At 37.8% G+C, this 24,124-nt stretch overlaps 1 protein-coding gene across 4 annotated transcripts in view; it reads left to right on the forward strand.

The window, feature by feature from the left end:
* Positions 1–24,124, forward strand: part of PSD3 (pleckstrin and Sec7 domain containing 3) — a 373,102-nt gene that overhangs the window by 339,543 nt on the left and 9,435 nt on the right. For all 4 annotated transcript variants that reach the window (XM_063083776.1, XM_063083783.1, XM_063083790.1 and 1 more), the window contains one exon: positions 4,332–4,475. In XM_063083776.1, the coding sequence (XP_062939846.1) occupies positions 4,332–4,475 (144 nt within the window). The remainder of the gene's footprint in view (positions 1–4,331; positions 4,476–24,124) is intronic.

A 24,124-nucleotide genomic window follows, 5' to 3' on the forward strand; every position in this document is an offset into this window, starting at 1 on the left:
TATTATTTTAACATCAATTTTTAAATTGTCACTTCCTAACTTAAAAGTTTTAATGAGTTTATTCCAATTTCTATCTCTGTGCCCTTTCTTTAAACCTTGTCAGATATATTTCTCTGCCTTCTCTGAATCCATTTTGTGGTATTGTCTCATAAAAATAGCATGTATGTGTCCCTAAAAAAATTTTAAGAGCAATGACAAAAGGGAAAGAAAAAATGGATTCCTACTTTGTCTTTTTTCATTATTTCCATTATAATTTAATTGTCCTGAGGCCAAGAATGCCACGTGTTTCCACAGCTGCTGCCTCTCACCTCTATTTTCACCATCAGTTTTTGTCAGGAAAGTCTGTCTCTCCTTTACCATGGGGTTCTAGCACTGGAATAATCTGCATGGTCATCCTGTCTGTGCCCATAAGAGCCACTTGACATTTTTATTTCACTGATCAAAATTGATAGATTTAAGAAGATATGATTTAAAAATGCTTTATTTTGAGACAACTTCCTTGACTCTTGCTTCATGAAGGCAGTGAAAGTGTAGGACTGAAGTGTTGCACGTTGAATGTCATTGTGTCTTTCGTGTCTTTGAATAGTTTCTTCATAAAAATATAGCCTGAATAACTAACCCTTTATGCTGCTGTAGAAATACTCAGGCTTGTAATACATAGCTTAATAACAATGAACAAACCCTGGTAAAACCCTGGTATTAGGAGGAAAGTGACAAGTATAATACACTGTGCATAAGAAGAAGTTGGGATTTATTCAATGAAAAAGAAGGCTGAATCTAAAGCTTTTGGAAGAAACAGGCATCTCATAGAATATTTACATAGACGCAAAGTTCACAACTAAAGAGGGTTTTGTAAATTCTTTCTCCAGATGATCTAAAACCTTATTTGAAAAAGTGTATATATATTTGGATTCTAATTATTTTATTAGTCAAAAGAAGAAAAGAATTTGTTTCTTTTTAAAATATACTATACATAACTATACTGGCAAATCTATTTTAAACAACCTAATAGAAAATGGGTCTAATATTTTAGCAGTCAGTTCACAGAAGAAACCCAGTAAACATGAAAAAATGCTCATCCTCACTCTTATTCAAGTAAACATAATTCAGATCACAGTGGCTTAACTTTCATACCCATGAATTTGCAAAAATTTGTACGAGTGATAATATAAAATTTTGACAAGGAGGTAAAACAATGGGAACTTTCAAAACTGCTGTGGAAATGTAAACAGGTACAAACACTCTGGAAAACAGTTTAATGTCATCTTAAAGATGTGCATATTCTTTTTTTTTTTTTTTCCTGACTGGTAAGGGGATCGCAACCCTCAGCACAGTGTGTTCTGCACCACGCTCAGCCAGTGAGCGCACCGGCCATCCCTATATAGGATCCGAACCCGCGGCCTAGGCGCTAGCAGCGCTGCACTCTCCCAAGTGAGCCACGAGGCCGGCCCCAAGATGTGCATATTCTAAAACCCAGAAATTTCACCTCTTGGTGATAACACAATAGAAAACTTCTTCCCCAAATTCACTAGAAGACAAGTATAATAATATACATTACAACATCGTTTATAGTGGGGGGGAAAAAAACCCAAGCAAGAAACCTAGAAACAACCTAAATATCCTTCAAGAAAATTGTAGTATGTTCTTCAGTGAGATACTATGTAACAGTTAAAAGGCAGGAACTAAAGCATATGTGTGGATAAATCTTAAAAACATATTGAGGTTAAAAGAACAAGTAACAAGTTACAAAAGAAAGTCTATAAGTAGTTTTTATATGAAGTATAAAACCTACAGAGCATACTTCTGTAATGTTATAGTTACATACCTCTGTATAGGAAAAGCACGGAAAAGTAGTGAGATGAGTAGGTACATGCATGGAATTTCAGCTTATTTATAATATTTTATTTCTTAAACCAGGTGTTAGATATATGAGTGTTTTTTTATATATCATTTAATATGACTGTTTGTCTATCTGAAACATTTTATTAAAAAAAGAAGAAAAATATATTATGTTTTTGTTTTTTAAAGTAGTCTAGTCACCAAACATCTTTCGTCAGAAAGTTTATTAGGTATTTCATTCGTTTTTATATATTGCCATTTGCAACAACATGGATGGACCTTGAGAGAATTATATTAAGTGAAACGAGTCAGGCACAGAAAGAGAAATACCACATGTTCTCACTTATTGGTGGGAGCTAAAAATTAATATATAAATTCACACACACACACACACACACACAAAAAAAAAAAAAAAAACGGGTGGGGGGGAAGAAGATATAACAACCACAATTACTTGAAGTTGATACGACAAGCAAACAGAGGGGACATTGGTGGGGGGGAGGGAGGAGGGAGGGAGGTTTTGGTGATGGGGCAACAATAATCAGCCACAATGTATATCGACAAAATAAAATTAAAAAAAAAAAAAGAAAGAAAGTCTATTAGGTAATTGACATGTTTCAGTAGTAAATACACAAAGGAAGATGACTTCGAAAGAGAAAAACTATTCATATAGTCTGTCTTAGAACAGAATACTGTAGAATGGGAGGCTTAAATCACAGACATTTCTTTTCTGAGACTGGAAGTCCAAGATTTGTGCTAGCAGCATTGGTGTCTGGCAAGGGCTCTCCCTTGGGCTGTAGATAGCTGCTTTCTTGCTGTCTGGGCAGATGGCCTTTCGTTGGTGCATGCATACGGAGAGATCAAGATGTCTCTCCTGTCTCCTCTTATAGGGATGCTAATCTTCTCGGATCAGGGCTCCACCATTATGACCTCATTTAACCATAATTGCTTTCTTGGAGTCCTCATCTTCAACTACAGCTACACAGGGGGTTAGGACTTAAACATACAAATTTTGGGGGGACACATTCAGTCTATAACATAATCTTTAGTCTCCTTGGGGGAAAATAATAGATGAATGAGAAATGGTAAATAAAATCTACCTGAAGCATTTTTCATTGACATTCCGCATGATCAGTGTACAAATGACAGGTTTGGAGATACAGACCCGTTTCTAAAATCTCAAAATATGTCTCCCCCAACCCACGCCTTTTCTGAGACTTCTTTGAGTATTTTGTTTTGTTATAATTGGCATTTAAAAACAAATCTTGTCATCTTTCATTCACTGCACATGTTCCTGCCACCTCACTCCTCTTCTTCATTTTTCCACTCATATACTCTACTTTTTACTTTGCATTGTTATCTTCTATTTTGATGGTTTTAGACTCGGGTTTTTTGGGTTTTTTTCCTTGTTTGGTTTTTAATATGTGCATTATTACAGAAGTCCTTAAGATATTATATGTGACTTAGAATTTCCACATATCTTTTTTTACATTTACAATGATGTTATATAATCTTAATTTAGTGTTCATAATTATTCTTCTGTCAGTCTTTTTAATTATTCACCTCATTCTACGATAAAATTTTCATATTCTGAATTCTGTTGGTATTATACAAAATGTATTTATCACCTAGTTGAATCAGTTCTTCATTTGCCTTCATCCATTTATGTCTCATTGTAGGTGTGAAATTTACACTCAAGAATTTGGGTAATTTGTATGTGAAAGTGGACTAGTACCCAGACATAAAATTTTAGGAACGCAAAAATTCAATGTCTTTGTTCAAGATTTTTTAAAATGCTGCCAGAGGGTTCAGTAATGTATCTTTGTAGGTAGCTTATTGCTAAGGTATGGAAATCCTTTTACATAGAATTAACCATATCACATTGCTGTATGGTGTATGCTATTCAGGCAATAATCACTAAGTACATTTTAATTGAATGATTACTTTGGGTCAATAAAATTGAAGGAAGTAAGTACCTCAGCTATTTTAGAGGGAGATCACTGCATATTTTAGAATATCATCTGATAGGTTTCAGAGAAGAATTATTTCTTATAGCACTGATTGTCTCAAAAAGGGAGAAAAATATACAGATAGACACTTTATTCGTTGTGGTAGACAGGGAAACTAGCAGCTGTGCTGGGTGGGCATGAAATAGGCCAAATTGTGTGGTTCTCAAGCAAGGTGCTTAACTGTTCAGCTGGTGACTTGCCTGTCTCTCTTAAGAGACCTGCTCCCAAACTCAATGACAGTTACACCTGAAAAAGAGCTCTGAAGCCATTTGGTTTTGTGACAAGGAGGCTGGCCGTGATTGCCATCTTGGGAAGTAATACACAAACACTGGCTGAGAAAGTTGGAAAGATGTTGGAAAGGAGCAGAGGCACATTGGACTGTTTAAATGAATTAAAGTCATTTAACACAGGTATTTTTAAAAGTACTCTACACTTTTTTTTATTGATTTTCTGGGCACTAAATGACTTCATCATTTCCTGCAGGGGGAGCAGCTGAAATCTCACGAAAGCAAGCTGACGCAGATTACCACCGAGCTGGCTGAGCACCGCTCGTATCCCCCCGACAAGAAAGTCAAAGCCAAGGACGTGGATGAGTACAAACTGAAAGAGCACTATCTGGAGTTTGAGGTACATAACTGAGTTCCTTTATGATTTGTCCACGAGATAAAAATGTTTACTGTAACCGTAGGAAGCATGCCTTGGCCCCGGCTCTAGGCTTAGAACTTCTAGCACAGTCTGGGTCAGGGTGGCCCTGCGTGTTTACGATTCTATTTAAATGCCAAACAAAGCTCAGAGGGTAACTGTCAGTTTATGCACTTAAATGCAAATTGCCTGCCTGGGTGGAATAGTGTGTGCCTGGAGTGAGGAAAAAAAAAAAAAAGCAGTAGGGGACATGACAGCGTGGGTAGCTGCTTTCTATGTCCCTGTGTCTCTTCTGGCAGAATTTGAGTTAAAAAAAAAAAAAACAGTGGAGAAGATGAGTGATGTGAAGCATCATCTTTATCCTGCACATTCTTGCTCTTAGGTGACACCACTGCATTTCTCTTCTTAGCACTCACTGCCCAGTTGATAAATTGTGGCACATCCATACTCTACAGTGAGTGTGCTCATTACAAAGGATGGGGAGGATCCGTAGGCTCAGGTGTGGAAAGGTGGAAGATTTAAAAACAAGTTGAAAGGAATACACTTCCAAATGTTTCCTTTGGCTGTTTTCTCCCAAATTAGAATGATCCTCTGTCTCTCCATCTTAGCCGCCACTTCCAACATTTAAAGTCTTTTTTTTTTTTTTTCATTTGAAGTAGGTAGTATTGTTAAAGGAAATTCCAGGTTCCACTGGCTAAATCTGGGTTCTTGGTGTCTCGAACAAAGAATTGGATCCCAAATTCCTCCTAGAAATGCCTGCTGTAGACCTACTAGCTGGGATTAGTATGTTACAGTACTTGTCACAATTTGCTTTATGTTGAAGTTATTCTTGTCTGTCTTTGTATTGATAGTGGATTCTATAACACCTCCCCTCACCCAAGATTGAACTCTTGGATGGCAGGGACCTCAGGTTCATTTCCAGCCTTTGTTCTATGCTTGCTTGTTGAATTGGACAGGATTTCACGGAAGCCTTAAAACGTCTGTTAAGGTGACTTTTGGTTCAAAAGATGGTGCTTTCACTGCAGATCCATGTACTAGTTTTCTTTATAGTTAAACAAGTCCTTGCTGTGGTCAGATGATCAACCATACCAAAGGAAATCTTGTTTTGTTTTTTGATTTGCTTTGCTTTGTTTTGTTTTGTTGGTAAAGGTAAAAGTTTGTTAGCAAATACTATGGAAGCCTTACCACCAAAAGACTTGAAAAAATATTTAAAAGAAAAAAACAACAAAAAACTAAACAGTTCATCTTTCCCCAGGCTTGTTCATTCTTGGGAAATGGGAATTCTCAAAAAGCAATCATTATTCTTCACACTTCTGGAGTAGCTTTAAGCCATGGGCCTGTTTTGTTTCACACATGCTAATTAAATTTCCCAACACCTCAGTCCCCTGCTTCTAGCATTCAGAACCTAGCTTTGAGCCCTTGACTCTGAAGTGGAAGAGCCTGTACCCAGGAGGTGGAGTTGGCTGAAAGACCGTGAAAAGGTCACAACTGCTAGAAGCACACTCCCTACTTTTGAATCTACTGTGACGCCCCTCTTCTGAAAGTGTAACCCAGCAAGAGCCAGTATTTTCATTTCCTGACATGAGGTTAGACCACATTTGGGGGATTAAGTCTTGCTTCCATCAAATCGTCACCTCAAGGAGCATGAAAATTGCATTCCAGGACACTTGACTCATTAAAATCAGACCCTCAGTTCAGTGGGAGCCTTCAGTTCAGTGGGAGCCCTCAGATGGGCAGTGTCAGGAAAAGACTTCAGTCCCTTCTGTGTTATCACTAAAGGTCACAGGCATGAGTTAGCTCTCTCACCTGATCCTGTAGTAAGTCATCATCAAAAGGACCTCCCTTGGTTTCAGAGCAATTCTTAAAATTTTTGCAAGTCTTGGTAAGGAAAAAACACTTTTATTTTGGCAGAATATTAAGCTGTTAATAATAACACCAGGAATGTTCCAAACTTTATGCATTTCAGTTGTTTATATCCCAAGTTTCCGTGAGTACAAACAATTCTTCATGGTGAGCCAAATTCACAGCTCTTTCTATGCCTTATAAAATCTCCAACTCTGACTAACAGTAAATAATTAGAAATTCTAGGAAATATGTAAGTTCAGGGTTTAAAAAAAAAAAATCTACAGACAGCAAGAAGACGTCCATCTTAGCCTGTTTAAAAAAAAGATTCATTTTTACCTAAAGCAGCAAACTTCCCTCAGAATGGGCTGTAAACTAAAACAGGCTTCTTTCTTCATTGACTGTTAATTCAGGGTGAAGGGGTAGTTTTGTTTTTGATTGAATTGGTACCCCTACACTGTGGCTATTATTTTCTTGTAAGAATTCACTTGGAATTTAATCTTACTTTTGAAAGAGTTGTAGAACATCACAAGTCTACACTGAGAAACTCACTATCATTTCCCAATTTCATGAATAAATATCAGAAATAGTTTCATTCCTTTAAAAATTAACTTATTTCTATTTTATTCAGTTCCCACTTTACTTAAAAATGTTTTCATTGATCCCTATGCTTCAGGTACATAAGAAAATTTATCAAGATCTGGGGCGTTGCGATTGGTTTCTATCAAATTTAAAATTTTACAAGGCTCCAGCCAGTCAGAGTCCAGTAGTTTGAGCTGTGCTGGAAAACATCTGGGTGCTTTAAAAAGCAGTGCCATTAAAGAAATTCCGTTGATAACACTGTAGTTGGTCCCAGTATTTTGGCTTTATGTTTCTTCAGCTGTAAAAACAGCAGCAATTAGAAAGTTAAGATGCTGTTTATTCCAAGATATTTTTCATGCAACATTTAAGATGTTTGTAGCAGGTTGAGTAACTACTTCTGTTGAGCTAGACCTCAGTAGGGAAAGGAAAACATGACTGGGCTGTAAGAAATTTACTGAGGAGGGATTACTGAAGGTCAGCTTAATAATGCACTCCTGAAGGTCATTGTAGTGCCAGGTAGAAAACTGAGGCCAACACAATGGTAATGAATTTTATGTGGCCTTCAGACCTAATGCCAAAATGTTTTCTTTGGCCAGCACATTGTTGTATTTGTTGTCATTATAATTTGAATTCATTTAGAGAAGACAGGCAGTTTCCTTTCACATTCCCTATTCTATCACATCTGATAGCTTTCTACATTTGTGTTGTTGGCCTAGTCCCTCAAGGCATTTGAGTTTGCAAACCTTATTATAGAGGCTGCAGCCAGTTGTACATGCTTTGATTATTAGTTCGATCTTTGACCTTGGGCTTTGGAATAATTGTCCCTTAATAGTTAGAAGGAGGATACTTTCAGGTATATGTGTTTTCAAGTGCCAATCCTGCAGGAAAAAGAAAATTCGTTTCCATGATGACTGAAACCAGAGACTTAGAATACAGTTTCCTTGACTTAATGGGCTAGAATTCAGGCAAGTGCCCACTCTGGAGTGACCCAGGGTAGCATATGTTTATGGCCTAAGACAGGGCCCACACCAACCACGTGGCTTGGAAATTCAATTTTAGGAGCAACAAATGTCTACTGTAACAAGACATATAAATTTCTTTGGATAGAATATTTTAAATCTAAAAAATCTGGGACATTCTTGAAGCATGATGCATCTTTTTTCTGAATTTGTGGTTTTTGATAGCACTAAAAATGGCATGATTCCTTCTAAAAGTGTTTTGTTTTTTTTTAAAGAATATATTCTGTACAGAATTATTAGGGAAACCCAAAACAGTTCATATGTAAAAGCACGCATAATATAAATTTCAAGTTTTAAACCTTTAGTTTTACTGTTAGATGTTTCATCGCAGGGTGGGTGGGTAGGTAGTTAGATATACAATCGGCTCTCCATATTCATGGGTTCCACATCTGTGTGTTCAACTAACTGCAGATATAAAATATTCCCCCAAAACATTGCTTCTGTGCTAAACATGTACAGACCTTTTTTTCTTGTCATTATTCCCTAAGCTATATAGTATAACAACTGTTTATATAGCATTTACATTGTATTAGGTATTATAAGTAATCTAGAGATGATTTAACGTGGGAGGATGTACATAGATTATATACAAATACTGCACCATTTTACATCAGAGATTTGAGCATCTGCAGAATTTGGTATCTGCCAGAGGTCCTGGAACCAATTCCCCATGGATACCAAGGGATGACTCTTACTTCCTATTGAGCAAATTTTGTGCTTGTGACTGACTCCCTGTTTCCTCAGATTGTTTATTTTTTATTTGTCTACATTGGATTAATAATTTTTACATTTGGGGCTATACTATGGACTAATTTTTCTTTCACAGGAGCAATGCAGTGCCAGCTGTCACAAGGCAAACCCACCTTCTGAAACAAAATTATCTAGTTATTGTTATAAGTGGCCTTGATCATAAAAGTACAAAGATGGCAATTATTTCCTTTTTCTCCCTGACGAAAGCAGTGGAGAAATTCCATTAACCTGGTTAAAGAAGATTGGTAACAAGAGTGTCAGTCTCAGTAACTGAGTCTAGCCTGCAATCAAATGTCATCTCCTTTACAGAAGGCATCATGAGGGTGATTGTATGTCTGGATCTGAAGAGCTGAGATAGTGATGGTTAATAGATTCTTGGAGAAATTCAAGAGTTTTCTTTTTTTAGGGGTATGCTAAGTATTATAATAATGAGTCAAAAGCTAGAGACCTAAGATCAGCAGTTGTCCAGATGCTCAGTCCAGTTAATAATAGAGACATAATTCCTGTATTGTCACTTGGAATTGCATTTTGTATTATGTGATGAAAGAGGACTAAGAAGCTCTGAATTTTTATCTATAAATGATTACAGATGCCTTTGAGGGGAAGAGAAGCCTAGCAACTGGATTCTTTGAACCGCATTTTAAGTAGATGATTGCAAATGACTAAGGCCATACCTGAGAAGGCAGAAAAAACAGCCAATCATGTGACTTAAAATGACTTCCTATCCCTAAATTCCTCCTTCATCAGTCATTTACTATATGTCTGAATAGAGTGACATCAGCAAGATGGTGAGATAGTAGCTTTCTACCATCATCCCACGGCAGATGCATCACTTTAGACAATTATCCATGGATAAGAGTGCCTTTGTGGGAGTCCAGGAGTCCAATGGAAAAGTTCCGGCACACCGTTGTATTAGAAAAACTAAGAATAGAAACATAGAGGAGGGTAAGAAGAATAGTTTCACTTTACCTACATCACCCCTATCCCAAAGCAGAACATCTCAGTGCAAGAGAGGCCTCCTTTTTTTCCCCACAGGGGAAAGTAAGAGTGTAGTAAGTGTGTACCTGGCTCCTCTCAGCCATGCAAGATGCTGCTCCAGAGGCTTACTTCTTTCTACCCCACCCAGAATATTGAGGTGATCAGCACAGCTGAATGGTTGAGAAAAGCTGGGGACAGTGAAGAGAGGCTGTGGAACCTAGCAACCATGTTGCAGACTCCATCAGGAAATCCCCACAAGCCATGTGGAATGCCTTGCCTATGGATTCCCCCTCACAACTGGCCCACAACCACTCTAAATGTTCCACATGCCTCACCTCCTCATCCCTCATCCCCACCCAAGGCCAACTTTCAGAGCATGCCCCCATGGACATTGAATGCAAGCCTCTCACACAGCCAGCTTGAATCTGTAGGATTGGGAAAAGGCAAAAACTTGAGTATTGTAGGACAGCACCCAAGGAAAACAAATGGGAAGCTCTCAGCACTTAAGAATACCCCCACCCCCACCAAGAAGGAGGTGTAGAGTGGGCATATTCATGGAAAAGGTGTTAGACAGCCTTAGATTCCTAGCTGGGCTGTTTAGAGAAAGTGTCGCAACAAAAGGCAGTAAAGACTGGAAAAGATAACTGTTTCTTCAAATGTGAAAACAGCAATGCAAGCCTTCAAGGAACACAAAAAAATCAAGGAAACATGATACCACTAAAAAAACAATATTCTAGTAACCAGTCCCAAGGAAATGGAGATCTATGTATTGTCTGACAGAGAATTCAAAATAATTGTTTAAGGAAGCTCAGCAAGCCACAGGAGAGTATAGATCAACATCTCAATAAAATTTTTAAAAATGAGAACAAAACAAGAGATAGAAACCATAAGAAAAAACCCAAGAAATTCTGGAGCTGAAGAATACAGTGAATGAAATAAAAAAATGCAGTAGAGAGCAGCCACAGCCAACTTGATCAAGCATAAGAAAGAATGTGTGAACTCAAAGACTTGTCATTGAAAATATCCCAACAGTGGAGGGAAAAAAAAAAAGAAAGAAAAGGAATAAAGAAAGGGTACAGGGTGTAGGATGTATGGAACACCACCAGGAGAGCTAACTTTTGCATCATAGGAGACACAAAGGAAAAGAGAGAGAGAAAGGGGCAGAAAGCTTATTTAAAGAAATGAAGACTGAAAATTTATCAAATCTGAAGAAATATATGAACATCCAGGTACATGAAGCTCAAATATCTCCAATCAGGTTCAACCCAATTACAAACTCATGAGGGCATAAAATAATCAAACTGTTGAAAATAAATTATAAGGAGAATCTTGAAAGCAGCAGGAGGAGAGGGGTTCCTCACACACAAGGGAACCCTACTGATATCAGCAGAAAGCTTGCAGGCCAGAAAAACCATTTGAAAAAATTCAGCATTCTTTCATGATAGATACTCTTAACAAAGTCAGCATACAAAGAATGTACAATAAGAGCCATGTATCACAATCCCACAGCTGAGTTCATGAAAAACTGAAAGCTTTTCCTCTAAGATCATTTACAAGACAAGGATACCCACTGCAGTATTTCTGTTTAAAATAATGCTGAAAGGGCCGGCCCGTGGCTCACTCGGGAGAGTGCGGTGCTGATAAAATAATGCTGAAAGTATAGCTGGAGCAGTTAGGCAAGAAGAAGCAGCAAAGGGCATCCACATCTGAAAGGAAGATGTGAAATTGTCTTTGTTTGCAGGTGACATGATCTTATATTTCAAAAACCCTTAAAATTCCACCAAAAAAACTGTTAGAACTAATAAATGAGCTTAGTAAAGTTGTAGGATACATAATCAACATATAAAATCACTTGTGTTTCTATATAGTAACAACGAACTGTCCAAAAAAGAAATTAAGAAAACAATCCCATTTACAGTAGCATCAAAAACAGTAAAATACCTAGGAGTAATTTAACAAAGGAGGTGAAGGATCTATTTATTGAAAACTGTAAAACATTGATGAAAGAAATTGAAGATGACATAAATAAATGGGAAGGTATCTCATGTTCATGGATTGGAAGGATTAATGTTATTAAGACATCAGTATTAGCCAAGCGATCTACAGATTCAATGCAATCCCTATTAAAATGTCATTTTTCACAGGAATAGAAAAAACTATTCTAAACTCATGTGGAACTAGAAAAGACCCTTAATAGTCATAGCAATCTTGAGCAAAATAACAAACCTGGAGGCATCATACTTCCCGATTTAAAAAATATTTTGTAAAGCTGTAGTAATCAAAACAATATAGCATTGGCATGAAACACAATGGAATAGAATAGAGAGCCCAGAAATAAATCCATGAATATATATATGGCCAACTAATCTTCAACAAAGGTGCCAAGAATACACAATGGAAAAAGTATGGTCTCTTCAACAAATAGTGTTGGGAAAACTGGGTAAAAGAAATTGGATTTTCATCCTACACCATATACAAAAATCAGCTCAAAGTGGATTAAATATTTAAATGTAAGACTTGAAACTGTAAAACTCTGAAGAAAACGGGATAGCTCCATGGCATTGGACTTGGCAATGATTTTTTAGATATGGCACCAAAAGCAAAGCCAACAAAAAAGCAAAAATAAATAAGTGGGACTACATCAAACTAAAAGGTTTCTGCACAGCAGTGGAAACATTCTATTTAATGAAAAGGCAACTCACAGAATGGGAGAAAGTATCTGCAAACCATACATACACTAAGGAGTTAACGTTCAAGCTATACAAGGACCTCATACAACTAAATAACAAAAAAACAAATAGCCCTATTGAAAAAAGGGCAAAGGACCTGAACAGACATTTTTCCAATGAAGACGTACAAAAGGTCAAAAGGTCTATGAACCAGTGAGTGATTCACATCACTGATCATCAGGGAAATGCAAATAAAAACCACAATGAGATATTACCCTATTAGCAAAAAGCCAAAAGACAGCCAGTGTTGATGAAGATGTGGAGAAAAGGGAACCCTATACATTATTGATAGGAATGTAAATTGGTAGAGCCATTATGGAAAACACTATGGAGGTTCCTCAAAAAATTAAAGATAGAACTACCATTTGATCCAACAATCTCACTTCTGGATATATATCCAAAGGTTGAAAAAAAGAAAAAAGCACTATCTCAAAGAGATACCTGCACTCCCATGTTTATTGCAACATTAGTCACAACAGCCAAGATATGGAAACAACCTAAATGTCCATCAACTGATGAATGGAGAAAGAACCTGGTATTCATGTGTGTGTACACACACGAGGGTACTTCAGAAAGTTCATGGAAAGATTCATATTATCTTTGAATTCTATTTTTCCACAAACTTTTTAAAGTACACATGTATGATATATATATGTATGTATATATGTAATTGAATATTATTCAGCTTTAAAAAGAGAGGAAATTCTGCCATTTGCAACAACATGGATGAACCTGGAAAACATTATTCTGTGTGAAATATGTCAGTCACAGAAATACGCTGCATGATCTCACTTATACGTAGAATAAAAAAGAACTCATAGAAACAGGGTAGAAGGGTGGTCATCAGGGGTCAGAGTGGGGGGAATAGGGTGATGTTGGTCAAAGGGTACAAACTTGCAGTTATAAGGTGAATAAGTTCTGGAGATCTAATGTAGAGCATGGTGGCTAGATTTAATAATGTATCATATAATCAAAGTTGTAGAGTAGATCTTAAATATTCTTAACACAATAAGTATGTAAATAAATAAATGAAACAGGTGAAATTAATTGTAATAAGATTTTTTAATTTAGCACAGTATTTCCAAAATATCACCATTTTAACATGTAGTCAATGTAAAATATTATGAAGATATTTTACATTTTTTAATACTGTCTTCAAAATCTTGAGTAATTTACACCTACAACATACCTCAATTCAGACTAGCCCCATTTCGCATGTCCAATAACTGCATGTGGCTAGTGGCTACTGTTTTGGGCAGCACACAAATAGACCATGAAGTCTGCTTAAGAGTCAGTTAGGAATAGAGAGGCCTGATAACAGGCCTGCAAAAGTTATGTGCTTTAAGCAAAGGAAGCTGAATTAATATGCAGCTTTTATGGACCTATAAGGCTATGCCTTGGTTTATGGACAGTGTGCATTCTGATTTAGAAGTGCCTATGATAGTTGTTCATTTTGACTGCTGCTTTTGGGTGGTAATACAATGAGGAGGCTGGTTTGAGTGGTGTCTGCTGCAGCTCTGTACTGTGCCTGTAGACATCAGTAGCTTGTGAGATAAGAGCAAACCACATACATTTCCCTAAAGAAGAAAATCCTCATTCAAAAACTGTGAAAGTTCTCATTCAAAAACTTCTTTCCCTGTACCCTTAGACTTTTTGGTGAATGACCTTTACCCATCTGCAAGTTTTCTGACAGTTGGTGCCGAATCCTTACTGGGCTATCTCTGGAATTAGATAAGTGAAATTTGTGTGTTTTTGGTTTTGTTTGTTCTAGGATTATTGTTGTTTTGTTTGGTTTTTAACTAGAGTATTTTATCTCTGTCTTCTACATTAGATTTCTTCCTATTTTCCAGAAGAATTTGTTTGCTTTTCATATAAGTGTTTTAAAAATTAGTTTGTTTAAGCACCTGACCTGAGATGAAGAGATTTTTTTTTTTTTTTTTTTTTTGGAAGCAGGCTATTGAGTTTCTTTTTTATTGTGCGTGTCTAGTCCAAAATTACTCTATAGACTTATAATTAAAACTTGAGATGTTTTCAGAAAGATTTGTCTGGAAATATTAGAGAAAAATAAGCAAACCAAGAGACGTTTAGCTATAAGAATTCTTAACACAGCATTCACTGGAAGGCTAGAAATTGGTTTTCCTCATGCTTTAGACCTTCTGCAGGAACACTCAACAGCTTGTCCACTTGTGTTCCTGCTGGAGGCACAGCTCACACATTCTGAAGAATATGCAGGGTGCTCTCAGCAGGTTTTTTCCCTGACCCAGTCTGGCCTTAGGCAAATTGTGAAATAAGTAATATGCCTCATGTCTTGTTTTCCCATTTCCCTTCAGCACCCTGTCCCCTACCTTCTGATTCACCTTTCCTTACCAACAATCAGTATTGTGTCCTCTTCCAAATACCTTGCTCCCAGGTAGTTCTCACCTACTTGCAGGATCCTGGAAAGTGGTCCCATCCCCTCCTTCTGTCCATGTGGAACCTGAGAACTGGCAGGGAGCTGGTGACTTAGCTTAGATCTGGCTGCTCAAGGTTCTGACTGCATGGGTTGGAAGGTGCTTTACCAAGACTGGCTCAAAATTGGACACAGAACTGGTAAGATGGTTGCTTATGGTACTTCTCATCTAAAGGGTCATTTGAACCTGGAATGCAGAAGGTCTAAAACTGCTTCAAAAATTTATTCCAAGAGGAATAAATAAATCTTGGGGATGAAATGTCTTGGGAGATCAGTGGGGAAGGTAGTTTAGAGCAAAGTTCCTTTGAAGCCTCCTCAAATCATACTTTAAGGATTTACTAGAAAGACTGACCCTGTCCCTTTTTGACTGTCATTGGCCCTTTGGAGCTGTGAGTCTGTGATGAACATGTTGTAGTGAAGAACTCCAGGAGTGTGTTTCTGAGGAATACCTTGTATGACTTTAGAGAATTCCAATACGATGAGATGCATACACATGATATGGACCAAAGGATTAACAGCATGACCTGTATAAAATGTTGCCATAACAAGCTAAATTTCTGTTTTAGAAGGTATAAGTTATAGATGGAAAAATTTAGTGAGAGAGAAACTTTTCTCCCCCTAAGATTTAAATTTAGCCACTAATCCAGATAGCACTATTTCTCTAGTTTAACTTACTTGTCTTGGTTAAACAGAAGTTTAACTTTATATCCCTGTGTTTCAAAGGACATTTTTTCCCCCATTTTCTTGAATAGCAAACTCTTTAATTCCATTCAGGGTGAATTTTCTTTTTAGTTAATTTTGTACTCAGCTATGGTCAAAGCCCTCACACAAGGCCAAGATGAGTGAGGCCATTGGGAATAGACATAACCAGAGCCCCCAAGGCCAGAAGTCTTGTGGGTGGCAGATCTTTGTAGAGTGACCCCATTTATGGATTTGAACTGGACAGTTCATTACTTGAGTTTTCTACGTAGAAAACAGTGTATGTGGTATTTTCTAAGTGAGCTTTGTGGACTTTTAAATTAAGAATTTTTAGTTTAATTTTTAGAAAGATGAAAAACAATACTAATATAGACTGGTAAAACAGAATACTAATGATGTTGAGAGCCAGCGAAACAAAGTGTAAAGAAGAGTCAAAGTGAGAGAGCTAGCAGTATTTTAAAAATTAGTTCTCAGCAGGAATCGAATACTGTGCTGAACTCAAGTCTCGCTCTGCTCTTCTGCAAAGATGACCCTGTCACCACACAGAGGAAAAAGCACCTGCTTTCCACTGCTAGTGATGGCCACCAGCTGGGCCGGGGTAGGGCCCCATTGACAGCTGTTCAGCGCTCCCTCCTCTGCAGAGGGCTGCAGGGGAGAATGCTTCAGGAGCAGTAAAGTAGGGCTGAGTCAGCAAACAGACCAGATTCCATAGGAACATCTTGGGGGGCAGGGCAGGGACGACAGAATGGAGACACGTGAAGCTCTCAAAACACGTCCTACAAACGCAGTCCTTTTTGTCTGTATTAGTGTTGTGCTTTTGATTTCTTGTATTATTACATAAAAGTAAGCTTTTAAAATTATTTTTAAAAAATTAAAGTCACAAAGCTCATTTGGAGAGCAATAGAGTGGAAAGGAAGACTGAATAAAAACAACAGAATTCACACTTCTTAGGTTTTTCCAGAAAGCCTTGAATACAAACTATACAAACTGAAAATGTGTGGTATTTACTAAAATTAGGCAGTGGGTTACTACCGCATGCTGAAGCCTGATACAGGAGTAGCATAGGGGAAAAAACTCAAAATTTTCTTTTTATTTAAAAATCTAAGTCCCAGCATAGCTTTCATATAAAAGCTCACTTTTGAATGTAGTTGCTTTCTTACATTAGGGTAGTGGTAGACAAACCAGCTGGTCAAGGAGAAAGTCTCTGTATCTCCATGCTGCCGTCATCCCCATGGCATGCAAAATGGAGAGGAACAGTCTACTTGAGTAAGCAGTTACTTCAGAAGCTCCTTGTTTTGTTTTTATTTTTGGTTTGCTTCTTAGTTTCCTAGTACTGAGCTCTAGGAGCAAAAAGTGTTTTGCTATGTCCATGACATTATTGGTTTTCTGCTCATTTCATCTTAAAATGGACTTTTACCCTGTCTGCATGAGAAAATGATATGTCAGGAAGAAATGTATTCAGGATCTGATTACTAGAGCAGTGAGGTCCGAATACAAATGGGAGTAGTGAATTAACATTGCAGCACGGTTCTATTTTCATTCAGCTGTTGTAGTCCTGTATCAGAGGTCAACAGGAGATATCACTCTTAAACAAAATATAAAATGGTATGCAGGGCTCAAAAGAAAAGATACTGTTCAATCAGATGCATGTACATTTTTATGTGGATATGATTAAACTTCTTTTCAAAGAGTATCAATAGTCGTGATTTTTTTCAGCAAGCAATTAACATTCAACCCAAATGGCAGTTTCACCTGTGTTAGACACAGTATTTTTCATTTGTCCCTGGTTGGCATTTCTGCTAGGGAAAAAGGGATATTTTTTTCTACATATTTGAGAAGTATTTTTACAGGTAATTGAAAATCAACTTAATAAATAAATATAGCAAAAAAAATGTAGTAAGGAGGTTACAAACGGAAGACAGAACTTTATTTTAATAGAAAAAGAAACCATTAAGCATTTGAGTTGCTTTTGGCTCTTGGTGATCACAGAAGGCTTCATGAAAATAGCAAATTTTAAGAAAAAACTTGAGGAGAGCTTGCTGAATGGGCCAAGTCCAAGAGAAGAATACTCACACTTAGAGAGTGGCCACTGCTCCTGCATCTGGTAAAAATCCCATCCCGAGTTGTTTTTCTGATAGTGGAATTATATTATGCAGTTATACTTACTAGAAATCTGTTTACATGGTTCGAACATTCTTAAGAAAGGAAGCTGAGGATGCAGCTCTGAAATTATTTAGAATTGATCTGCAAATGAATCTGCAGAGACTAAGACAAAATCTTTAATAACATCACCAATGGTAGCAAAACTGTCCCCGAGGCATACCTTTTTCTCAGACTCTTTGCCCTTTTTAGTACATACCTGAAAGGCTACGTAATGAAGACTGAGTAATGATGTAGGAGAATGAATTAAAGCCACACGTACTAGTTAGTGGCATTGTCAACATCAAGCTATCTGACTGTAAGAGTATTCTTTTCACGGCCATAATGCTTTTTTTGAACATCCCATTTTTAAACATTACATCTCATTTTCAATGTGCCCTATGTAAGACTGTGTTAATTCTTGTGTAGTGTTTACTTTTGGGCAGGAAATTATATTAATTAAAATATCCAATTTTTTTGTTTCATTTTTATTACCATCTGGTTATAAAAATGATCAGAGTTGGTATCAGCAAGAAATTGGTTAATGGACACAAAGAATGATTACATATCGTAATGATGAATATGCTCATTATCCTGATTTGACCATTACACATTGAACACAAGCATTGCTAGTCAACTCTGTATCCCAAAAATATATATAATGAATTATGTTTCAATAAAAAAATTAAAAATTAAAATAAAAATTCCAAAAAATTATCAGAGCAAAGGTGTAATACTTCAGTATTGTTACTATTTATTTATTTAGTGCCAACAACAGATTCCTTCCTGTATTAATATTGATGAAGTTAATATTCTCTGAGCCAGGGAGCATAGAGTCTTAGATTAGTATCAAAGTGTGTATCCAGTGGTAATGTCATTCTGATACATTACCTGTAAATTACGTGTGAGAATGATCAGGCAGGTAATATCCAAATATAAATAACCCTTGATAAATCCTTTATCTTTTTAATCTATGCTTTTGTTGGAAGATAAATTTAGAGGTTTCTCTTCATGTCAGAATGAGATCTAGTAACTATCCAGATGAGGAACCAACAGAGTCCACATACAGTGGTCCAATTTCTCACTTTATTTTTAAGTTTGAAGTGGGTAATAAAATCTGTTCTTCATTTACTGCTGTATAAGAGATGCTCAGAAAATAGGTCCTTGTTTTATAAACCTCAGAAGTATGGTATATGCCACTTTTCTTCCTCTGTAGGGAGAGAACTAGTCCTAAGCAAGGCAGCTGCACCTCATTGCACTGTGCCAGGTTTGCCATGTGTGGCATCCTGATAGCCAAGGTCAAGTGGATGTGGAGAGGAAATGGACAAGCCTTTGCTGAGTGGTGGCTCATGAGCCTCGGTACTGACAGGGTTAGATCTAGTGTTTCTGTGGAAAACATGGGAATGGTGGAATACCAGAGATACAGGTGTGTCTCCAGAGGTTTCTGAATTAACAATTCATCAGGCACCTACTAGTGACACCTATATTCATGTTATTTTTATTTTTTAACAATTTGCCATATTCTAGACATATAAAACATATTCAAAATATGTTTTCTACTACTAGATGTGGGAAATTAATTTTCTCGTATTTGTTTTTTCTTTCCGTTTATACTTTCATAAATGTTTATTCAGTATGTGCTGTGTGTTCTCAGTGCTGGGTACATATTAGTAAACAAAAGCAAAGTCCTTACCTTCATGGGATGGCATTTAGTATTTGGGGGTGAAGGGGAAATAAACAAGGTTTTTTTAAAAAAATATAAGGCTGTTAGATGGGGAGAAGTGCTAAGGCGTAAAATAAGCAGTGAAGGGCATGTAAGAACCAAGGGAAAACTTCTTAAGCCTGAAGTTTCATTAATAAAAATCACTGACAAATTTAGATCAATATGAAAAAAAAGGTGTAGCAAATTTTATTATTTAACATGCTAGGAAGAGGCAAAAAGCACAGGGAATCATGAGAGTAAAGTCCAAAATATTCCAAAGTTCATTGCAGGTGCAGAGGCTTATATACCAGCGTTCATGAGAGAGAAGGTGGGGTCTCAGGCCCCAGAACAATGGCCTGAGACCAGGTTTCTCTGAGGTTCTGGGGGGAGGTGTTGTCACATGTGAAAGAAGGAAGTCAGAAGTTCAAAGCTAAGTAGAGACATCAGATGAAAATACTTCAATCTCACAGCTGCCCTCAGAAAGGACAGGTAGTAGCCAAAGGAGGGGCCCCTAGAGGAAGCCTGGCTGTTTGTATTTACAGATGTAAAATTTCTTTCCACAAAGAAACAGCCTTCTAGCCAATCTTGTTTTTTCAATCTCTCTGAAATAGCCATCTTGAAATATGGCAAAGAAATATATCTTGGGGCCAAAATATTTTGCTTTCCCACAGGGTTAAGAGTAGATGATGCAGTCTTAGATTTGGATGGCCCAGGAAGGGCTCAGTGTGAAGTTGGCATTTCAGAGAAGACCTGAAAGAGGGGAAGGATGGCTGGAGGGGTGGAGTAAGCCCTGTGGATTCCTGGGGGAAGAGCTTTTGGGGCAGAGAATAGCAAGCACCCTTTGGTCCTAGCGTAGGAGTGTGTCTGCCATGTTCAAGGACAACCAGGAGGCAGAACGACTGGCTCACCATGAGCCCAAAGACAGCAATGACAGATTAGACCAGAGAGGTGGGGACAAGGAAAGAAGGTGCACAGATTAGGGGTTTTGGTTGAGAAGGATTTTAAGGATGAGATGCCATTGGAGGAATATTTGGATCAGAGAGGACACACTCTGTCTTGTGCTCTAACAGATCCCTGTCTTTTGAGAAGAGTATGCATAGAGGTCAAAGAGTGAAGTAGGGGGACAGGTGGGCAGCTGTTGTAATGTGGTAGAGGCAGTGAGAAGTGGTGTGATTCGGAATATATTCTGAAGGTGGAGGGGCAGGAGTTGCTGACTATGAGGGTGTGGTATACAAGAAAGAGAAGAATCAAGGAGTAACGTTTTCATTGTTGAATTTCCTTCTTTACAACTTAAGAATGATCTCTAGCTTTCTCCCTCAATACCACAATAGTAATTATTACCTAGAACCTGAAGCTGGTATAGAACTCTCAATTTTTTTTTTTTTTTTTGTGACCAGTAAGGGGGTCGTAACCCTTGGCATGGTGTCGCCCGCACCACGCTTAGCCAGTGAGCGCACCGGCCACCCCCATATAGGATCTGAACCCGCAGCCTTGGCGCTCCCAGCGCCGCACTCTCCCAAGTGAGCCGCGGGGCCAGCCCGAACTCTCAATTTTTTTATTGACTCTTAGTATTTCTTAGAAACTCTTAGATACATCCTGCATGTAGTAGGCTTATAGGGAAGAACTGAGAGAACTGTACTTCAGCACCCACAGAGATTAGGCCAATGACATAAAACTATCAATGGAAATAATAAAATAGCCATCGATTTCTTATGTAACTATAGTGTGGTCCATCATGGAGTAATGTCTATCAGTAATTTGTTGAATATTCAGAGAAAATCATAACAAAGCTACACACACCAAAGCTTATTAATCAAGGAAATTTTTTCTAAATAAAATTAAGACAGGAGGTGCATGCACAACTCAGTTGGGATTTTTTTTTTTTCTTTTAATGATTGAGACCAAGGTGAGTGTTGACCACGTTATTAGTTAAGAATGCTTTTGGTGGACTGGCCAGTTTAGCTCAGTTGATTAGAATACAGTGTTATAACACCAAGGTCAAGGGTTTGGATCCCCGTACTAACCAGCCCCAAAAAGAAAAAAAAAATGCTTTTGGCTGCAAATAACAGAATTCTTGACTAAGTGTTTAAAAAGTATAAACAGCCTTTATCTCACTTAAGAAAACTGTAAGTGGGTGGTTACTGGCTGCTAAGTGTTGCTATCCAGGATGTACAATTTTTCTAAATTTCACCTTTTTTGTTTTCATGCTTATCATTTTGTGGTCTCAAAATGGCTGCCAGAGCTCCAGCCATTTTGTCTACCACCTTTTACCAGGATAGCAAAAGCTGCTTTCACAAAAGTGCCCTAGCAGACTTCTTACATGTTAGTGGCCAAATCTGCTCCATGTCTGCAAGGGAGACTAGCAAAGGAGGACAAGGGTTATCATGTCTTGTTTAAAACATGATTCCTCTTGTGCAGTTGGCACATTGACATCCTTGATAAAAATCGCAGTTCCTTTAGTGTGAAAGAAGAGGATATTGGGGAAGAGCAAACACCTCCTGCCACAGTATGCTTTACAAGCTTCTTTGATCGAGGTTGACCATTTAAACATCGATCATCAAGTTTTCAGTCTGTGAGTGGGTAAAGTGATGTATAGATACACCTTCTGCTGCTTCTTTGCTTTTTCTCACACACCAGCTTTAACTTAAAACTTAAATTTCACAATTGTTCTTAGGAAAAAAAATGAGAAACATGTCTTCTCTGAAAGGAAGAAAGGAAATAAATCCTCCCAAAGATGGGGTTGCATCAGTAGGAAGTATGACTTTCCTACTACTCAAAAAGAGAATACGAGGAGAGATCAAGGAAGGGAGGACTGTTCGAGTCATGTTCATCCCTTTGCCCTTCAGATTTGCATTCAGAGTTGTTTTTCTTTATTCCGAGACCATTTCATTTTGGCCCCAAAGCATCTGGACAAGGAATTACATACTTGGATGAGCTTGTAATCCTGGAAAGACACGGCTGCAACTAATACCAGCTGAATCATTCTGAGATTAAAGCTGTGTTTTCCTAAAATGTTTTGAAGAGGCATGTTTTGTTTGGTTTCAGTAAAAGCTAGACTCAGAGAATGGTAAAAAGCAGAGCTGTGTTACTGGGTTTTATGGTCTCTGTCCCTGTAAGCCCTTTTAGCTCAGAAAAGTAGCCAGAGCCATTTGGAGGTTCATAAAGCCACATAGATTTCCTTTTCTTTATTTCTCTTAACAGCAGCAGAGCGTTCCTTGTTTTCTGGCCCCTGTCACCCTTTTCTCTGCTTTGTCCTTTCTTCTGGTCCGATGACTCATGCACTACACTCCTAGTGCTGTGCCTTTGGTTGTTGATTGACACACTGATGTGTGATTTATTCGAGACAACAGCTTTACAGCTGGAGCTGTGGAATGAGTGGAGGAGATGGTTTTCCTTCATGTATTTTTCAGGTGAATTTTCCCAGTAGTATCAGTTTCCCTAAAGACTAATAGAAAACTGGCTCTGTCACCTTCTCTCCTTTTGTCCCTTTTCAAGTCATCTCAAAAATTTGTCCTTCAACCCCTTTCATTGTATAAATGCTCCAGCTGCATGAAATAGTATGCCTTACGCTGGGTTCCTGAATCTATTTTTAAACTGCCTTTATATCATTTTACTAAACTTTGTTTCTATTGGGAGTAGTTCTTTCCTGCATTTTAATCTTGCCACCAAGGTAGTTTAGAGACAGATTAAGTAATAAATTCCTACAATGAGTAGAACTTTAGAACCAGCATGCCCTTTGATATCATCTAGTTGAATCCCCTGATTTCATGATGTATATATACTGATGTAATACTGATGACATTTTTTATCAGAATGCCCTTATTAAACCCTCATGTGGCTTTCTGAGATAATGCTTAGCATGCTATTCTTTGTTTTACTGTATTACTTCTTTATTAAAATTGGAATGTATATGTTAGTAATGCTTTCAGCTACAAATGGCAGATATCTGATAAACAGTGGCTTAACTCATAAGCATATTTATTATTCATTCTTAACAAGAATTGAGAGGCAGTAGAGAGTCGTCAAGAAACCAGGCCTCTTCTGTCTTTCCAGTTCCCCTCGGGCCTTGCATGCTGTCCTTTTCTCTTTATGCCTAGCCACCACCCCATGTCACAGGGCACGACTTTAAGAATATTGTCCATGTCAAGGAAGGAAGAAGAGGAAATTGAGCAGGGACCTCTAAAGCTTGTCCCTTTTATCAAAAAGCAAAATCCCTTTCCCCAAAACACCCAGTAGACTTCTTGCATCTCATTAGCCAGAATATCACATGGCCCATCCTAGCTGTGAGTGAGGCTGGGAAAGTAAGTATATAAGTGTTATTAGCCTTTGTAGTAGGAGGAACGCAGGAGAAGGAGGAGTTGAGAATGGCTTTTGATTGGCCAGCCAGCAGTGCCTGTCAGAGCAGTCATCCTGAAACATACATTCATTTGTGGATCTATATTTTCATATTTAAGTGGGAAGTACACCTTAAGAGATTCTGGAGTCAGATTGCTTGGGTTTAAATCCCCACTTCATTTTTTGCGTACTCTGACTTCGAACTTCTCTGCCTTTGCTTCCATAACTGTTAAACGGGGATAATATGACCAGTGGTATATGATTATTGTGTGAATAACCTGAAGTTAGCATGTGGGCAGTCTATGTCATCGTCATTAACCAAAGCCCAGCGTCCCCCCCTTGGATACCAACCAAACCCAGAGCAAACTTAATGACTGGCAGCTTTTTTCCATTTTTGAGCAAAACAACTT

Source organism: Cynocephalus volans, chromosome 2, assembly GCF_027409185.1.
Source record: "Cynocephalus volans isolate mCynVol1 chromosome 2, mCynVol1.pri, whole genome shotgun sequence".
NCBI lineage: Eukaryota > Metazoa > Chordata > Mammalia > Dermoptera > Cynocephalidae > Cynocephalus > Cynocephalus volans.